At 30.6% G+C, this 17,634-nt stretch overlaps 1 protein-coding gene across 2 annotated transcripts in view; it reads right to left on the bottom strand.

Moving 5' to 3' along the window:
* Positions 1-1,684: 1,684 nt before the first annotated feature.
* Positions 1,685-17,634, bottom strand: part of LOC129965520 (glutamate-gated chloride channel-like) — a 253,593-nt gene continuing 237,643 nt past the window's right edge. For both annotated transcript variants that reach the window (XM_056079489.1, XM_056079490.1), the window contains one exon: positions 1,685-9,126. In XM_056079489.1, coding sequence (XP_055935464.1) covers positions 8,797-9,126 — 330 coding nt within the window. In that variant the 3' untranslated portion in view covers positions 1,685-8,796. The remainder of the gene's footprint in view (positions 9,127-17,634) is intronic.

The following is a 17,634-nucleotide window of genomic DNA, read 5'->3' as shown; positions in this document are numbered from 1 at the left end:
TAAACAATAGTTTTTACTGTTTCTAACTTTAAAAAAAGTGGTGCTTTATATTAAATTAAATTTTTAGCTTAATGATTTTGTTAAATTTATTATTTAAATACATGGACAAGCATGATGAATATATTTTGTAAAACATTTATAAGTAAAATATTTTTAAGATTAAATATCTTTCATTATGTAAAGATTTCTAATTAAGTTTTGTCCAATATACTCATGCTAGTGATAGAATTTAGAAAGTGGAATTCTGTGTCAGGTATCAACTTCTTGTGATAGAAGATTGTAATGCTTTGAGAACCCTGAATGGAACAGTAATTGAAAAATTGTTAAAAATTAAATTATAAAGCAAAAATCATAGTAATGAAGAAAAAAGAGCATTATCTATATATTTGTGAATCGTGATGTAGTCGATGCTTAGTTGATTCTAAAAAGAATATGCAACATAAACTCTTTTTTTTATATATATATAAACTGATTTTTAAAATAATCTGTAGTTTTCAATGTTCATATTCTCATGAAAAGTGTTACATACTCTTTTATTTATATGATTAAAGTAATTTTTAACCTATTTTAGCTTTGTCACTTAACTGCATGATTATTGTGTTCAAAAGAAATAGTGTGTTTCAAGAATTGGAAAGAGATTGTGCTTTTTTTTTTTTTTTTTTTTTTTTGAATGACGAATTGGAATATTGAAGAATATACTATTCATATACTCAGAATATACTATTCATACTATTCAAGAATATTGAATGGGGTTCAATATTCTTGAACCCCATTCAAATAAACTAAATATTACTTTCAAAAAAATTTCCATATGAAAATATCAAACATCTTTTGGAAATATTACAAGAAAGATGTCCATGAATATTCACCAGATTTGCAAATAGGCAGCTGTCTTGGGCTGAGGGTACTGAAGGCAAATAAATTAGAAAAAGAATTATTAATTTAGTCGGCAGTAAATAAATTTTAAGAACTTAAATTTTTTTGAATTACAAAATATTATGATAATATTAGCACTTTTGCTAGTGCAGGTTTCACCTTTTATGTTTTGCTCACTCTGTTATTATAGCATTTATAAACATTGAGTATCTGTTTAATTATATAAAAATGTGGATACTACACATTCATTAGTCATAGTAAATATGAATGAATTTTCAATAGTCATAGTTAATAAATTAGTTGAAATAATTCATATTTCAAATAAATTTTCAATAGTCATAGTTAAAAATGTAATGAGATATGAAACTAAATTGGCCAATTTATTAAAAGAAGTGCCTCGTAATATGCACTGGATGCGGTTTTAAATTGCCTAAATCGGCCATTCCAAGATTTATGTAATGTGGCTATTTGTGAGATAAATATGTAAAGATGAAAATGTATATTTTATTGTTCATTATTTGAATTATTATCACAGGATGACTGGTTTTAGAATTTTCCAATGCAGAATATAAAAGAAATATATTTATTTACAATAGTGCAGGATGTTTTGTAGCTAAATAATTAAATGACAGAAATTTATATTCTGATTATTTACTTGATGTAATGATAAATGTGCCATGTGACTATTAATATGGTTTAAAAATAGGTTTCATAGTTAATCCTGAAAATATACTTAATATTTTTTCAAATACTTATGTATATTTTTAAATATTACCTCATTGGAGAAATAAGTCAAGACAACTCGAAATAGATGTATGAGTATTTATTAAGTAATTAATATGATGCATAATGAACAATAACAACTGTATACACTGTACAGTATATCGAGCTTTCGCTCACATATTTGCATTTCTCGAAAAATTAGTATACATTTGCAAAAAGGAGAAAAATGTATAACAAGTCATGCATAAAGCTTCAATTTTAGTCTATGTACATATCCAATCTATTATGCTACCAAAGCAAATCTGATCTCCGCAGTACATGTCTTTCTTTATTTTAATAAATTTCAGTTCGGCAATTTCTTCTTGCAGCGTTTCATCTATTTTAGCGTGGTATATTCTACAATAGTTTACTTTTGCAGAATCGATTTAATATTGAAAAAATGTGCTCATTTACTTTATAATATGCTGTTTTTCTTTTTTTAAAAAAATTATTTGCTAATGGCATTTTAGTATTATTTGTTGGATTGTGGACTTCAAATGGTGACTTCTACTCATGTATGGACTAATGGACTAGTCGGTGATTCGAAAAAGGTATCGCGCTTTCGCGTTGCGGCCATTCTACCATGGAACGTGGTTTAGCATTGATTTCTGTGCAGTAACCCTACATGAAATCATCTAAACCTATAATCTGACGCTTTCCACTAGTTGAATATTTCCGCTGTTTCGCGAAAACACATTGTCTCAGAGTGAAAATAGACACCAGAAATTTGCAAGTAGTGCTGTGGTGGTCTGCAGAGTGTGGTAATGTGGTAAAGTTTTTGGAAACAGTTCCAATGTAGGCAGCGTCGGATCAAGCTTTTCAAAAACACTTTCACTTACCCGAAAAATAGTTCTTCTTAATCGATATTTCAACGGTTATTATCTACCTGTGCAATTTTGGTGTCATTACAACCAAATAATTACATAATTTTCATAATAAAAATATTTAATTTATTAAAAAAATGTGAAAAATTTCCTATGATGATTAAGGAACTAATTCTGAACTATATTAATTAAAGCTCAATTTAGTGCATGAGAAATTTGAAACAGAAATTGAATATGGATTCTTCGCCTCTTAGAAAAATCCTGCCACCGATTTTTATAACAAGTTAATGCAAGTTGGAATTTTGAAATTTTCAAAACACAGTGGCGTCTTGTTATCTGACATTTTGTTTTCACCAACATCAGCTCTGAACTATTTAAATTTTCTGATTTTAATTGTACTCTGTAATTTTCATAATTGTTAGATGTTCATTGTTTGAGAACACCAATATGAATTATATATATGATGTTGAACATCCTTATGATTAGTGTTGGAGACTCCATGCTGTCTAGATGTACTTAGTCATTATTAATTTTTGAGCATGTTTCTGCATAATTCAAAAATTAATTTTTATTTTACAGTGGGATTATTTTAAGTCAATTAAAAGTACTGTTTAGTCTTTACTGTTTATAAATTCATATTGATACTATTTTGAATTATTATTTTATTTTACTTATTGTTAAGATAGGTTTAGACGATTAGTTTATAGGTTATTTTGTTATGTCAACTAAAAATACTGTTTAATCTTCATAAATTTATATTAATACTATTTTGAATTACTATTTTATTTTACTTATTATTAAGATAGGCTTAAATGATTAATTTATAGTTTATATTATTTTTCTTCATACATGTATATTGAAGCTATTTAGTTTAATGCAAGTTATTTGGTTTAATTTATGATATAGGGTGTATTACATATAGAATATTTCTCTCTCTTTCTCCCCTCCAACATGCTTCGAGTTTTTCACTGAATCGATATTGGCTGATCCCTAATTATGTCAGATAACTGAGACTCTACTGAAGAACACTTTAGTCATATAATTTAAAATTTTCTTTGTGAAATTAAAGATGTACAAATTTGCTAGGTTAATTTAAATCAACTAAATAAAAATCATGATCTTTTGATAGCATTCAATCATTGGATGAACATTGTATACGTAAGTAAATTAATTGATTATCATCATGAACATTTTACTGATTAATTGACTGAACAATTTACCTTTTAGATTAATTTAGATGACTTCATTCAAGAACACTTGTTGTTGAACAGACATTCTTAATGCTTTCCTAAATAATTATTAGCTCTCCATTGTTTGATTATCTGTAATTCTCCGAAGAGTATCAGGAAATGGAGTTCAGTGCCTTACTTTATATTCGTTGCTATTATTTCAGAGCATTTAGTGTGTCTTTACCTATACTTCTTAGAACAATATCACTACATACTGTTATCCTATAAGCAGCTAAGCGTGTCCTTCTTTCAGCTTGATCCAACGCCTTTTCTGTTCTGCCACCATACGGATAAAAACGACGAATTGTATCTGATATTTATTTCGTCTCGGACTGGTGAATCTTTCACTCCAGCTCAGAACATCGACTGAATTATGGGTAGGATGGTCGCCAACTCTCTTTTCAGCCTACTACTATAATCAAAAAATTTTTGCATTGTCTACATTATTGCGCTACCACTATATTTAAAAAAGCACTGAAATCCCTAAACTAATGTGGATGTCTTATTAATGCCATTGTCCAAGAAGTCTTTAATGATCAGTGTCTATCATTTCCATTGAAGTTTAACTATGGAATTGTTTAAGTTGTTCGATGAAATTGCTGTTCGAAGCACTTGTGAGAAAGAGCCTGTAAAATAGTGAAATTTATAATGTATACAAATATAGTGCTGATAGCATTCTTCTTTACGTCTTTATTTTGTTATGGACTAAAAAGCTTATTCTTCCCAAAAAGCTTAAAATCGGTTTTGAAAGCCGGCGTGAAATGTAAATTTTCTATTAAAATTTTTTAAAAAGTGTAATGGATTACTTTCTCACTTTCATAGTTTTCTTAACTTTTCCTTTATAAATAGTTGTGTATGAGATTTTGTTACTAGCTGTGTTGTAATATTGTTTGTTTATCTTATATGCTGCATTTATATCTGAAAACTTAGTATACGTCACTAAGGGTTGTTGTTATTTTGGGACACCTAACAATTAAATGCATTAAAAATATTTATTTCCACTGACATGAACACTGTTCTACTATAACGAGATTGTATTACAAAATAAGGTGACTAGCAATGATCTAGACTTGTGCATAAAAAGTAAGTAAGAAAAGACATATTTTTTTGACAAAAAATGTGTTAGCTCAGATATACTTTTCCTTGCATCATTTCAACAATTGAATTTACACCCTTTTTTTCTTTTTTTTATTTACATTATCTTGGACATAAGCGTGGAATTAATTCATTTCAAAATTCTGAATCTATATAATTATGAAATCGTTGAACTAGTTCGTTGAAATGTCATCGGATTTTTCCTTTTACTATATATTTTATTATTTCTAATTAGGGTTTATTAGGAAATTATGAATTATATCTTGTGAGATTTAATGCTACGTTATCTAAGTGTGATGCCTATTTTGTGTTGCAAAATTGAGGTTGATTGCTTAATTAATTAACTGTAATTTTAATTAAAATTCTTCCTGCTAGCAAAAATGACGCATCTGACACGACTTCGGTTACATATTTTTCATATCAATGTCCAATCAGTTCATCTTACAATTTTACCCCTTTGAAGTTTTTAAAAAAATATTTATCAAAATTTAAAATAAAAATAGAATTTCTCCTTTCATTCAACAAACTAGGATGAGATTTTCGTTAAATCTTTGTTCCAAGTTAATATGAGTAATCTTCTTAAGTAAAATATCGTTTTTACTCAGGTGAAAGCTTGGTATAAATATTAATAATACTGTTTGTGTGAAGTAACGGCACGCACAAATTGAAAATATATGGCATACAATAAGAGCACGGTACTGAATTTAACTTGTATGAGTTTGTTTCTTCACAAATTACCTTGAATTAAATATACATATAATATATATATATATATACATGTGAATTTATAATTTTCTTCCACTTTAACCGTCCACTCCTATAGAAAAACACATATTGCATATATTTAGAAATTCAAGTCAACTTACCATGATGTGTTTAACTTTATAAACTTCATTCAGTTACAATCTTTTTTTCTAGACTTTGAAGAGTTTAATAGGTTTATACAAAAAAAGTTTTATTTTTATTTTAACCCTACATTGCCCAGCTATGAATATTTGCATCATTTATAATTTTGCTTTTTAAAAATTAATTTTATATTATTTAACAATCAATTAATCATAAAGTAAGAATTTTTCGATATTATTAGTTAGAAAATTAAATATATTAAAAATTTTAGAGTTCAATTTAATAATTGTTTCCTCTATTATTGTTATTGATTTATTTGAAAATATATAATTTGCACATTGTAGGGTTAAAATTAAAATATAACAAACGAGCTGTTAAAGAATGAACCCTTCAACTGCTTATAAAATAATATGATATTCTTGTTGACTTTTCTCCTATGGAGAGGCCTGCTGGTTCCATTTTGCATAAATAGGTGACGATCCGTTTCCAGAAATTGCTTTCTTTATGTTGGTCCGGGTTCCGTAGTTGAGATTATATTCTCCAGTAATCTTTTGATAGGTCAGCTCCGATTTAAAACCAGCTTTAGAATGCGTTGACATTCGGAACAGAGCCTCTATTAGGGAACGTGACTCTGCTCCCCTTAAAATGCTACGGAGGCTCCCCCTGGTCGTACAAAAAGTGTAGAAAGGGGACCACACACAATTATAATGAAACATGAAGGCAGCGTTGTAAAACTTATGAGGCGAGAAAAGTTTCAGAAAGAGTATTAGCGTCGCGGTTGTTGGACATTTTGCTATTTTTATCCTGAGGGAAGATAATATGTTTCTTCACCACACAATTGTTTGGTGTGAGTATACTTTTATGCAAAATTTGTATGTATATTTCATTTTTAAATATATTTTCAGTTTTAATTATTAATGTATTTCAAAATATTCATTTTGTAAACTGTAATAAGTTCGAATTAAAAAGAAAATTGGTGGATATATGTTAGCAAGCTGCTGTTAAACATAATTTCGTTTGCCAAAGTATATTTCTTAAGAAACATCCCGTTTCATCAGTCCTTCAAGATAGCCAATAATCGTTTAGTTTCAATTAATTTTAGACAAATATTTATCTTTCAACTTTGAATCAGCAAAAAATAATAGATTTGCGTTTTAATTTTCTGAATTAGTCAAATAAATTGCTCTATAAGACAAATGAATTATAATAACTTTGCAATACTAAGATAAATTTTCGATTTTGTGACATGTAACTTTAAGTTGCAGCATTGCATTTTTTAATTCATGATTCTTCCATAGAATAGCAATTGATGGATAAGATTCAGAAGCAAAGTGATGCCAACATTTTCTTCACTAATATATCCTTGTATGAGAGATTAATTTTTATTTTACTTTTTGAGAACTAAGAAATCTTAATATTTCTGGATCACCCTGGTTTGTTTTCTAATGATTTATTAAGCAATATCAATTCTTTAAATTTAACGATAATAAATTTCACGGTGAAAGGTGAAAAAGAGATATTATATTTTTATTGTTATTATATATTCAAAAATATTCATTATTCAATCGTCTTCATACTGTCATACATGCATATTAATGCAAAAATTAAGAACGCTGTGTACTAAAGTATTTTTGTCTTTATACAGTTTTGGGAATATGTTCTTGTAATGCCCAATGGCAATCCTAAAAAATGCCTGTGCGTCAAAGTAACGTGGGTACTGGAAATTGACGAAAAATGAATCCTTTTTAGAATATGCAAAACAATCAGGCTGTTAATTTCATCCTGTGTTTAATGAATTATAATTCCACTTTTAAGACTACTCAAGGACTATTTGGAATGGATCTGGCAGTTTCTTTTTTTTTTTTTTTTTCTGTTTACTTATTTCCGGAAGACGCAGATGACAGTTGAGCCAGTACCCTTTCATTTCAATTGAAGTGTCGCTCCTGGTGAGCATTTGAATCATTAGAAACTTAAATTGCATTGTGTCTGTCCACACAACGGAACTTCTGTGAAAATGGCACCCAAACTTCATAAAATTGAGATTCTTACCATGCCATAGCGAATTTTCGCCATTCCATGGCATTGGCTGTGGTTAAAATATGATATTAAGACCAGTGTAACAGTTATTATATTCATTTATATTATTATTATGTGTAACTATACAGAGTGTTTTCAGAAATTCTACTTGAATTATATATGAAATAATTAAGGATCTATAGGAAGCATAGATCCTTTATTTGCTGACAAAATTTTTCATTTTAAGTTTTAAACGTTGACGTTGAAAACCGACGAAGACTGGACTTACCAAGGACGTGAAGAGGTTGGCCATCGCCAAGGAAGATAAAGGTTATGCAACAATGGCCATTAATAACATTGCGGAGTTAGATTGAATGATCTGCTGTATAAATAAAAAGAATTCTGGAATAAATTTCCTGTGGCTGATTCAAGATTGCGAATAAATAAAAAAAAAAACGTTTTAGAAAATGCTTACAGTTTGCAATTTATTTATTGCTGTGACACGTTTAATTTGTTGTCTACAACATTTTTCAATAATATAGTTCATTTAGATATTATATTTCATTTTTTCTTCATCAAATCTACTTACAAATTTATAACATTTTTTATCTCTATAAAAAATATTATAGGAAGATAATTTCCCCTCCTAGGGAACAGAGGATATTTGTTAGAATTAACAAAATGTGGCATGTGTGTGTGTGGGGGGGGGGGAGAAGTGTAATTTAGGTGGTTCCCCAGGTAGTACAGCATATTCAACAATATTGTGATATATAATATTATTCAATATTTAACAATGTTATATAATATAAATCTTGTTTAATAACATACATTATATGTGTGCTACTAAAGTCTGCCAAGAGGTGCAGAATCAATTTGGTACGGTCCTACGGGGCTGAAAAAGATAAACAAAGGCCGTTTTTTTTTTTTTTGTTTTGTTTTTGCATCGTAAAGTTTTAGATTAATCTTTTAGAGACCAGGCATATCTTGAAGAACCGATGGACAAAGGATGGTTTTTATGTCTTTGGGGTCTTTTGTGTGGCGAAGAACCTCATCACAGAATAAAACGGATAGCAAGACCGAGGGCAAAGAAGGGCGGAAGCAGAAGAGTGCGACGTGGGAAGAAAGGCCACTAGAGGTTGCTGCTGTTGCTAGAGCAGAATGAAGTTCTCTTGCTGCGACGGCTTGATGATGGCGAATGTGAGGACGAACCCGATGGTAAAGATTCCGAACAGCAGGGGAAAGACGCCCTTGGAGACGTTGTCGATCTGCTTGGCCAGTCTTTGCCTGTTGCGCACGTCGGGAGTGACAAACAGCTGAGGACGCCTGAGCCAGGCGAACACCGAGGCTGCGGCCCTAGCCTTGTCACTCTGGAGCCGGTGGTTGAGGGCGGGTTCCGGGACGGCGTTGGGGGTCGTGGCGGGCGTCGTTTGGGAGGGCTGTTGGACGTTGGTGTCGGAGAAAACGCGCCGACTGTTGGTCTGCAAGAAAAGAACAGTTTGTTAAGGGAGGGAAAAATTCCATCAATGTTTCTTAGACCATAGAACAAAAATGGAGAACCAAAGGCTAAATAATTAAAAAAAAAAGATTTTCCCATTAGATTTCCCCTCCTCGGGCACCTTAAATATTGGGATGGGAAGCTTCCGATATGATGGTAGATAATCGCTACCCTGGTGGGTGCAGAAACGGTGTGAATCATCTAGAACCGGACGCGCCAGTCTGCAAAAAAGGAACATTTTGTTATGAGGAAAAAAAAAACTAAGTCTGTGTTTCTTCGACGGTAGAACAAAGATTGAGAAGCAAAGGCAAAATAATTTTAAGAAATCGATTTTCCTATTAGATTCCCCCTTCCTGTGTGGGCACCTTAGATATAATGATGGGAAGTTTCTGATATGATGACTGATAATTGTTACCCTGATGGGTAAAGAAATGGTGTGGAGTCATCTGCCTCTGGACGCGCCTACTGGAGATGTGCCGACTGTTAGCCTGCAAGAAAAGAACATTTTGTTATGGAAAAAAAAGTAAAAAGTCTGTTTCTTCAAGTTAACAGACTTTAAGAAATAAGAAGAATAAGGAATAAAGACAGAGAAACAAAGGCAAAATAATTCGGGAAAAAACTGGTTTCCTTTTTAGATTCCCAATGGGGGAACTCTACATATGGGGATGGGAAACGCCCGACATGATGCTTGATAATTGCCATCCTGGTCGGTACAGGAAAGGTGTGGGATCATCTACCTCTTACCGATGACAGGTCGTGCTCCAATGAGAAGGGTTTTACCATGACAATTGATGGCTCTTAGAATTCAACCATAGTTTCCACCTATGTTGTCGCGGCATTTCTTTCATTCAATATTTCGTGTGCTTTCGGGCGGTTCGGAGTAGCTGTTTATGGTTACCCAATTAGCTGATGATATTGTACGATATCCTCATGACGCTGTTCAAATGCTCTCATAAAAATGTCGTTAATATATCATCATTTTGTGCTAGTAGGATATGGAAATATGTGGTAATTTTTCCCGTTGCACACATCGAACAGGCATTTGCACACTACTAGTGAGAACTGCTCCTTCCATATTGACACAAAATGTCCAAAAATATGTGCGATATATTCCCAATACTGTTTGGCATCCAAAATATCAAACAACATTGTGGAAATTAAGTACAATATGTTGTACAATATTTTATGTTAACAAAGATCGTATGGTATAAACTCTGAATGAGTCAATCTGAGCAGAATTGCGAAGAAGAAAGCATGCATCCAAGCCTCCGAAATCAAAACTTTTGTAAATGAATTAAATGCTTATTTAAAAGTTTGCCCCGTTCTAGTATTTTGTCAATATTTAATATTAATATAGTAAACTGAAATGTTTTAAAACATCTAGCTAGTGTTATGAACAAAAGGAGAATAAATATACTCTTTCCAACAAAAAAATAGCATGTAGTTCTTAAAAATAAGCAATACTTACTACACAAAATCGATGAGGCTAAATATTTTAAGCTGCAACGTTTATTGGAGACAAAGAAAAATTTAATTAACTCTGCTGGAAAAGGAATTTAAACGCGGGTTGTAACATTTTTCAAGGGCTGTGGAATCCTGCGTTAATTTAATAATTTATGTATTGGACGAGATTGTTTTATGATATTTTCTTTGCAGAAATTATGTCATATTGGAAATCAGAGATATCTGCGTTTGTGACGATTCAGCGGAATAGAAACTATTTTATAGGCTTTTTGTTCAAAATAAAGAATAAGTAACAAAGATTGATATCTCTAAAAAAACAGTATTTTATGTATCGGTTTGTATTAGTCTGTATTTAGCAATTCTAATGTTTTGTAAATTAAGTAACCCTATTTTTTTAACATCGATTGGGTCGACATGTACATGAATATATAAAACCAGCAATTTTTTAAATTGATATTTATTATTATTTATTCTTTAATTATTTTATTAATTTATTTACTTTAATTATTTTATTAATTTATTTACTTAATTATTATTTATTATCTTTTTAAAGTTAGTAATTTTAATTTTTTCCAAATTGCAAATCTTCTCAATCTTAATTATCAAATATTAATTACTAGTTGATATAACTAGCATTGCATGAGAAGAAATTATTTTCAAGATTAATTATTAAAAATATTATTAATATTAAGAATTAATTATTTTAAAGTGAACTAATTTATTTATTTACATTGCATACGAAAATAAAATTCAGGCATCATATCTTAAGATTATCTTCATCTTTAGGTATCTTAATTGAATTTGTCTTTCAAATTGAAATTGCAGTCGCTAAGTATTTGCAAATTACTTAATTTGCACAGATTTCGTTATTTAAGAAAGTTTTTTTGCATTATTATTTCAGAACTTATCAAAATGAACTCATGCATCATTTTATTCGAAGTAAAAAAAATGAATACATAAAAGGTGCAGCAGCAACGGTTATTATTATTATTATTATTATTATCATGTGAGAACATGATGTTGTTTTGGTTTGAAGTTTTTGAAGCTCGAAATCGCGTATGCAATGGATATTGAAGCTGGAAATCGCGCAGGCAATGAATAAAGCATAAATGGCAATGCTCATCATCATCTTTTAATCGCATATATTTTTTTACCTGCTTTTACCAGAACTGCATTATTATTATGTATATTTCTTTGAATTTCAAATGCGTTTTTAAAAGGTTGACCTGCTTTTATCAGTATTGTTTTATTATTGCGTATGCTCCTTTGACAGCAGATGCGTTTTTAAAAGGTTGACGTAGAACTATGACAATTTTGAGCTGTTATTTCATCTCAAAATCTTCCGACCACCAAAAGTTTGTTTGCCAGCTAGAAAAACTGAAAATGAAAGTTTAAAAAAATTATCATTATATATGTATAGAAAGAGAGGGATAGAGACTGATAGAGAAATCTCGTGATTGTTTCAAACCGGTTTAAACTGGTTAATGACTTAAATTAATTAAGACAAATAATGACTTAAAAATAATATTTTTCTCACATGATAACTTGAAATTTGCGATCGTAGATTTCATTAAAAATTTTTTTAAAATCTTAACTGGTCTATTTTTAATGCTTAGAAATAATAATATCAGTCGCTAAATCAGAATAATTAGGAAAACATAAAACAAATAAAATATTTTACACATCAGTGTAGCATAAATCAGATGATAAACGTGAGAATAATGAATAAAAGGAAATAAATAAATAAGCAGCTGAATTTGGAGTTCATTTTGGTTATAAATGATCTTCACTTACCAGCTTCCTGCCATTTCACAACAAACCCGTTCATTTCAGAATCATTAGTCACAGTTGAAACAAATTACAATGATTAAATCAATCAAGTTAATAAATTAAATCTGCATGTAGAAATTGTGGGAAAATTAAAGTGCTTCAACTGTATAAGGATCTTACGTATGACTTTTAAATCAGTGCCATCCTTTCGTTTTGAGTACGAACTTTCCTATTTCAAGTTTACCGTTTGATTGGCGCAGTATAACCAAATATGGTTCTTGTGCCATAAAACAACAATCAAACAAACAAATCCTATTTCAAGAGAGAGAAAAACTCTAGCGAAAAGGTGGGTATACACTCAGCTAGTTATAAGATTTCAGTCAAGTCACGAATGCACTGAGGGAGCGGACAATAGCAAGTTCTTGTCTCGACGCGACAAGCTACTGTACAGTTTCTGCACATGCGTGATCTTACTGGATGGTTTGTAACTGGCTCAATGTAAATCCACTTTAATTTTCAGATTTTATTCATAAATTTAAAGGCAAATCTTTCACAACCGTAATCGGTTTGCATAGTGTGTGATTTAGCTTACATATGAAAATGATATATTTATTTCTGTGGTGCCGTTTTCAATGTGTGATTTCAAACGAAAAAGTGGTTTTGAAACTGAATTGCGTCTTTCGTCGCATTGAAGTGGATGGTGCTGCAATTATGAGAAGATTATATATATATATATATATATATATATATATATATATATATATATATATATATATATATATATATATATACAGAGAGAGAGAGAGAGAGAGAGAGATAGATAGATAACTGGTGTGGAAAAATTGTTTGTATATGGTTTCATTTTCGTGCAATTTTAAATAAGTGGAAATAAAACTATTTGAAAAAAAATATAAATATACTTAAATAAAGAATAAATTACTAATAGAATCTTTCAGATTCGAACTATGGTAGCATAAGTGAAAAAAAAAAAAAGGATTAAATAGCCAATTTGTTGCCTTCACATTTTGAGGCCCCATAAGCCTCAAGCGAAAACAATATCATGTTATCACATGATTAAAAAAAACACCCCGAAATTTTTTATACAATGAAAGAAAAGTATGAAAAGTATAAAATATTTAAAAAAAATGTCTTAATCTCTCCAGAAAAATTTACTTTGCTTTATTTATACGCTTTTACATTTATCAGGAACCATTAGAAGATATAGGGCCCAATTTGAAACCAATTTAGAAAAATATATTTATGATTGAAAAAAAATTATAAAGACAAAATATTAATCAGGATGATGCCCTTTTATATTCATTTTGAACATTCAGTTAAATCTTTTATGATCAAATTGTACCACAAATGATATAGATAATACAACATGAATGGTACATGTATCACAGTTAGAAAACTGTACTCTACGGAATTCAAGTTAAGTGATTGTCTGATGACAGGCATTGTGGTCTTATATTATTAGAAAATACGTTTAAGAGCATTGCCACGTTCAATTTTGAAAATAAAATTTAATTTCAATACCTCGAGAATATCTGGTTTTCTTATGTTTCTTAGAATCTAATTTCTGAAATTTTAATTAACCAGCGTTAAACTGCAGTATCACGTGCAAATCACGCACTCAACAAAAATATTAATTCAGCAAAATTGCGATAAAATCCCCTTCTTGAAATTATTTGCTTTCTCTCGGGGTCCCCCCCCCCTCCCGTCCTAAAGATGGGTTTACACTCGGCCGGTTATAAGACAGTCAGTAGGCAGCGCATGCGTAGAAAGGCTAAAAAATGCTGTTCGGTTCATGGCAAGCACAGGGTGGTTATAATTAAACTTCCCCTATAAACAGCATCCTACAACACAAACGGGTGAACGGATTGCAACGAAATTTGGTATGTAGACTAAACACGTGATGCGCTCATAGAATTTCGAAAAAGAAAAAAAAATATTTCCAAAATGTCCACGAGAGGACTCTTTTTCCGGAGAAACATTAATTTTAACACAATAAACGACCAAAACGGAATACAGAAATAATATTAACAACCCAGTACAAGAATTATGAGTAATAAAATATAAAACTGGGAAAAGCTGCCAAATGTAGGAAAAAATGCCAAGTTTTTCATGTTTGCGAAGAAAAGGAAACTTTATACAAAACAGGTTGGGATAAGTTGTCATGTTTAATATCAAAATTTCCGGCTGTAATGATGACGGTATCTTGTTGCGACATTGAATGACTTAAAGAATTCCGTAACGCTTCATGTGCGAAGCATCACAACTGATCAGTTCCGATCTGCTGTTGAATTCACTGTCCATCGACTCGAAGTTTTGCATGTGAATGAATGTGTTCTCAAGGAGTATCTTTCCCTACATCATTCTGGACATGATTAACAACTGCTCCTCTTGCGCAATTTCGTCCTAATCTGTTCTTGTTTCTGCAAACTGAACTGTTTTTCTCAAACAGCGTACTGTAATTTCTTCCTTACCTTTATTTAATATGGTTCGATGACAAGTTCATCAAAAACTAGTCAATAAATGTTAATATTGTTTCTGTATCGCGTTTTGGTCGTTTTATTGTACTAAATTTAATGTTTTTCAGGAAAAGGCGCCCTCTGGTGGACATTTTTCAACTAATTTCTTTTTTTCGAAATTCCATGAGCGCTTCTCGTGTATAGTGTATATACCACATTTCGTTACAATCCGTTCACCCGTTTGTGTTGTATGATGCTGTTCATAGGGGAAGTTTAATTATGACCATCCTGTACTTGTCCCGACGGGACAACAACATGCCGTTATATTATATTTTATATTACATTGCGCATGCATTTGTAGAATTTGACAGATTTTTTGGCGTGAAATAATTCATTACTTATCATAGATTAATTCCGACATGTTTTGCTTTTTGTTCTTTCTGATGCGAGGTTGTGTGTGTGTGTGTTTACAATTTCATTTGCCATATCTTTTCTGTAGTTTCCCAAATTTAGGTATGTGGACCTTTTTTAAAATTTTTATTATATTTCTTTGTGTAAATATCCATCACTTTAATACGATACTCAGCAAAAAAGAAAAATTCAGGGACTCCAAAATGGCAATTTATAGCCAAGCATGGAATGCCTGAATCTACCTTATGAACTTGTGGCAAACATAAATCAGTCCCATTCTGCCTATGCGTCTTATAACTGGCCGAATGTAAACCCACCTTAAGCATTAGTACTGAAAAGTTGCGACTGTTGTTCCTAGTTATGATTAACGAAGAACTTTAAAATAATCTCTAAAAATAGCCTTAGATTTGATACTAATAATTAAAATTGTGACTTAAAGACAATCTTCTCCCTTTTATTTGTGGAAAAGGCGTCTCATCTCACAATAAAATCTGTATCTGCTTGTATTGGTTTTTCGGAAATTGAATTCAAAATATCTAACCTGCAGTCTGAAGTTTTTGCTGTTTTTTATTGATTATTTCTAATTCCTTTGTCCTTCCATTTAAGCCGGTGAATACCCATAAATAAACCGATAAAGTACTGAACTAGGATAGTAAATCCAACTATAAAATAAAGATTACAGCTAAATGGTATCGAACTAGATTTTGCACCTTGAAGGTTCTTTAATGTCCTAGATGATTTGATGACTGCTGAATATTTAATGAAACAGTCCATGGATTAAATATGCAACTTTTTTCAGAAAAAAAAAAAGATCACAAGCGATAGGCACGTCTGAAAATAGCATCATTGTTATACTATTATGTTATCTAATAATGAAGATTATTTTAAGAACATAAATATTTAAGAACATAAATATATAATATAAATATTTAGTATTAGTGATAAAATTCTGGAAAGTGTCGCGAATTTTTAATAATGCATTATTAAAACCTTTTGTCACTTTTTTGATCTACGAATTTATCTAAGCTTCTAATTAGAGGACATATACTGTTATTTTGGATATTTATCATTATTTCTATATATATAAGAGCTCAGTGATTTTTATCAGCTAAATTATTTGCTATTTTATTTTAATCATGGATTTAAATATTACAAATTGTGTTAACTTGAGTAATGCAATCATTGTATGTGAAGAGGTTATAAAAAATTGTGTTAAAATCCTGTAATTTGTAAAAAAAACAACTTTATAGCCAGCAAACAATTCACAAGCAATAAATTCAAAATTAGATTTTATCAAAGATATAAAACTACCATAAAATTTTTCAATCTCTGTCTCTTCTGAACTTTTTTTTTTTTTTTTTGTTATTGACAAACCGTCTTTGACCCCTTACTGGAATATTACCTGTCCTGGCTTTTAAATTATTACTATGAAATGCATTTATTTAGAATTTCACTTTGTTATATCATAGGATAAAAAAATGTAAATTTAAAGGAATCAGTCGGTTACAAATCATTGCTCCTACAGATTAAATAGGGTATATGATACAAAAATATAATACTCTAAAAATACGCTAATGATGGAGCGGAGGTGAAAATCTTATTTCGAAGTTAACATTTGAAGCAGCAGTTTTTGCATTTTTGTATATGAAGTATATAAAAGTAACGTAATCCTAACGTTACGTTCGAACGAGAGACGAACACGAGATTTTGTCCAATCTCCATATTTCAGACTTCTTTGAATTCGAAAAAACATTTTTATTTTGTTTATCTGTCTCTCTGTATATACGATAATTCAAAAACGCTTTGAACAAAATGGCTGAAATTTGGTATAAGGAATAACACATTTGAAGATTTCTATTAAATTGTGAAAGAACTCCATGCACAGGAAGTCTGTCTGTTCGATTACAAGTGAATTCGATAAATATAAAAAGATTATTACATAACTAGGTAAATAAAATTTCATACACAAATTTTATCATCTAAAACATGGAAACATCAAAATTTGAACCAAATCCTTCAAGCACTTGACTGTCTAACGGTGTTTACTTTCTCATGCTTGAAAACGTAATGACTCAAATCAAGAAAATTCGGTGTACCACAGTTGTAATTTTTGGTCAAATTTTGGTATCAATCGACCTGCAAAAATCTTTCAAAACACATATTCTCGCGATAGATTCAGTGAAAATGCCAGATTCCCGCCAAAGATCTATATTTCAAAACTATCTTACGTTAATGCTATAACATTACCCGTTTCCCAGTACTGATAAGACATTTACAGCCAGCTGTGTCGTCGTTGTTACTTATTAAACTCCTCGAGATAGCCAGATGGTGGATCTTTTCACCTGGGTGGTCTCGCATCTGTTCATTAGCGA

Source organism: Argiope bruennichi, chromosome 4 (genome assembly GCF_947563725.1).
Source record: "Argiope bruennichi chromosome 4, qqArgBrue1.1, whole genome shotgun sequence".
NCBI lineage: Eukaryota > Metazoa > Arthropoda > Arachnida > Araneae > Araneidae > Argiope > Argiope bruennichi.
The sequence above is the reverse complement of the archived record's forward strand: the minus strand, read 5'-3'. Positions and strand labels throughout refer to the sequence as shown.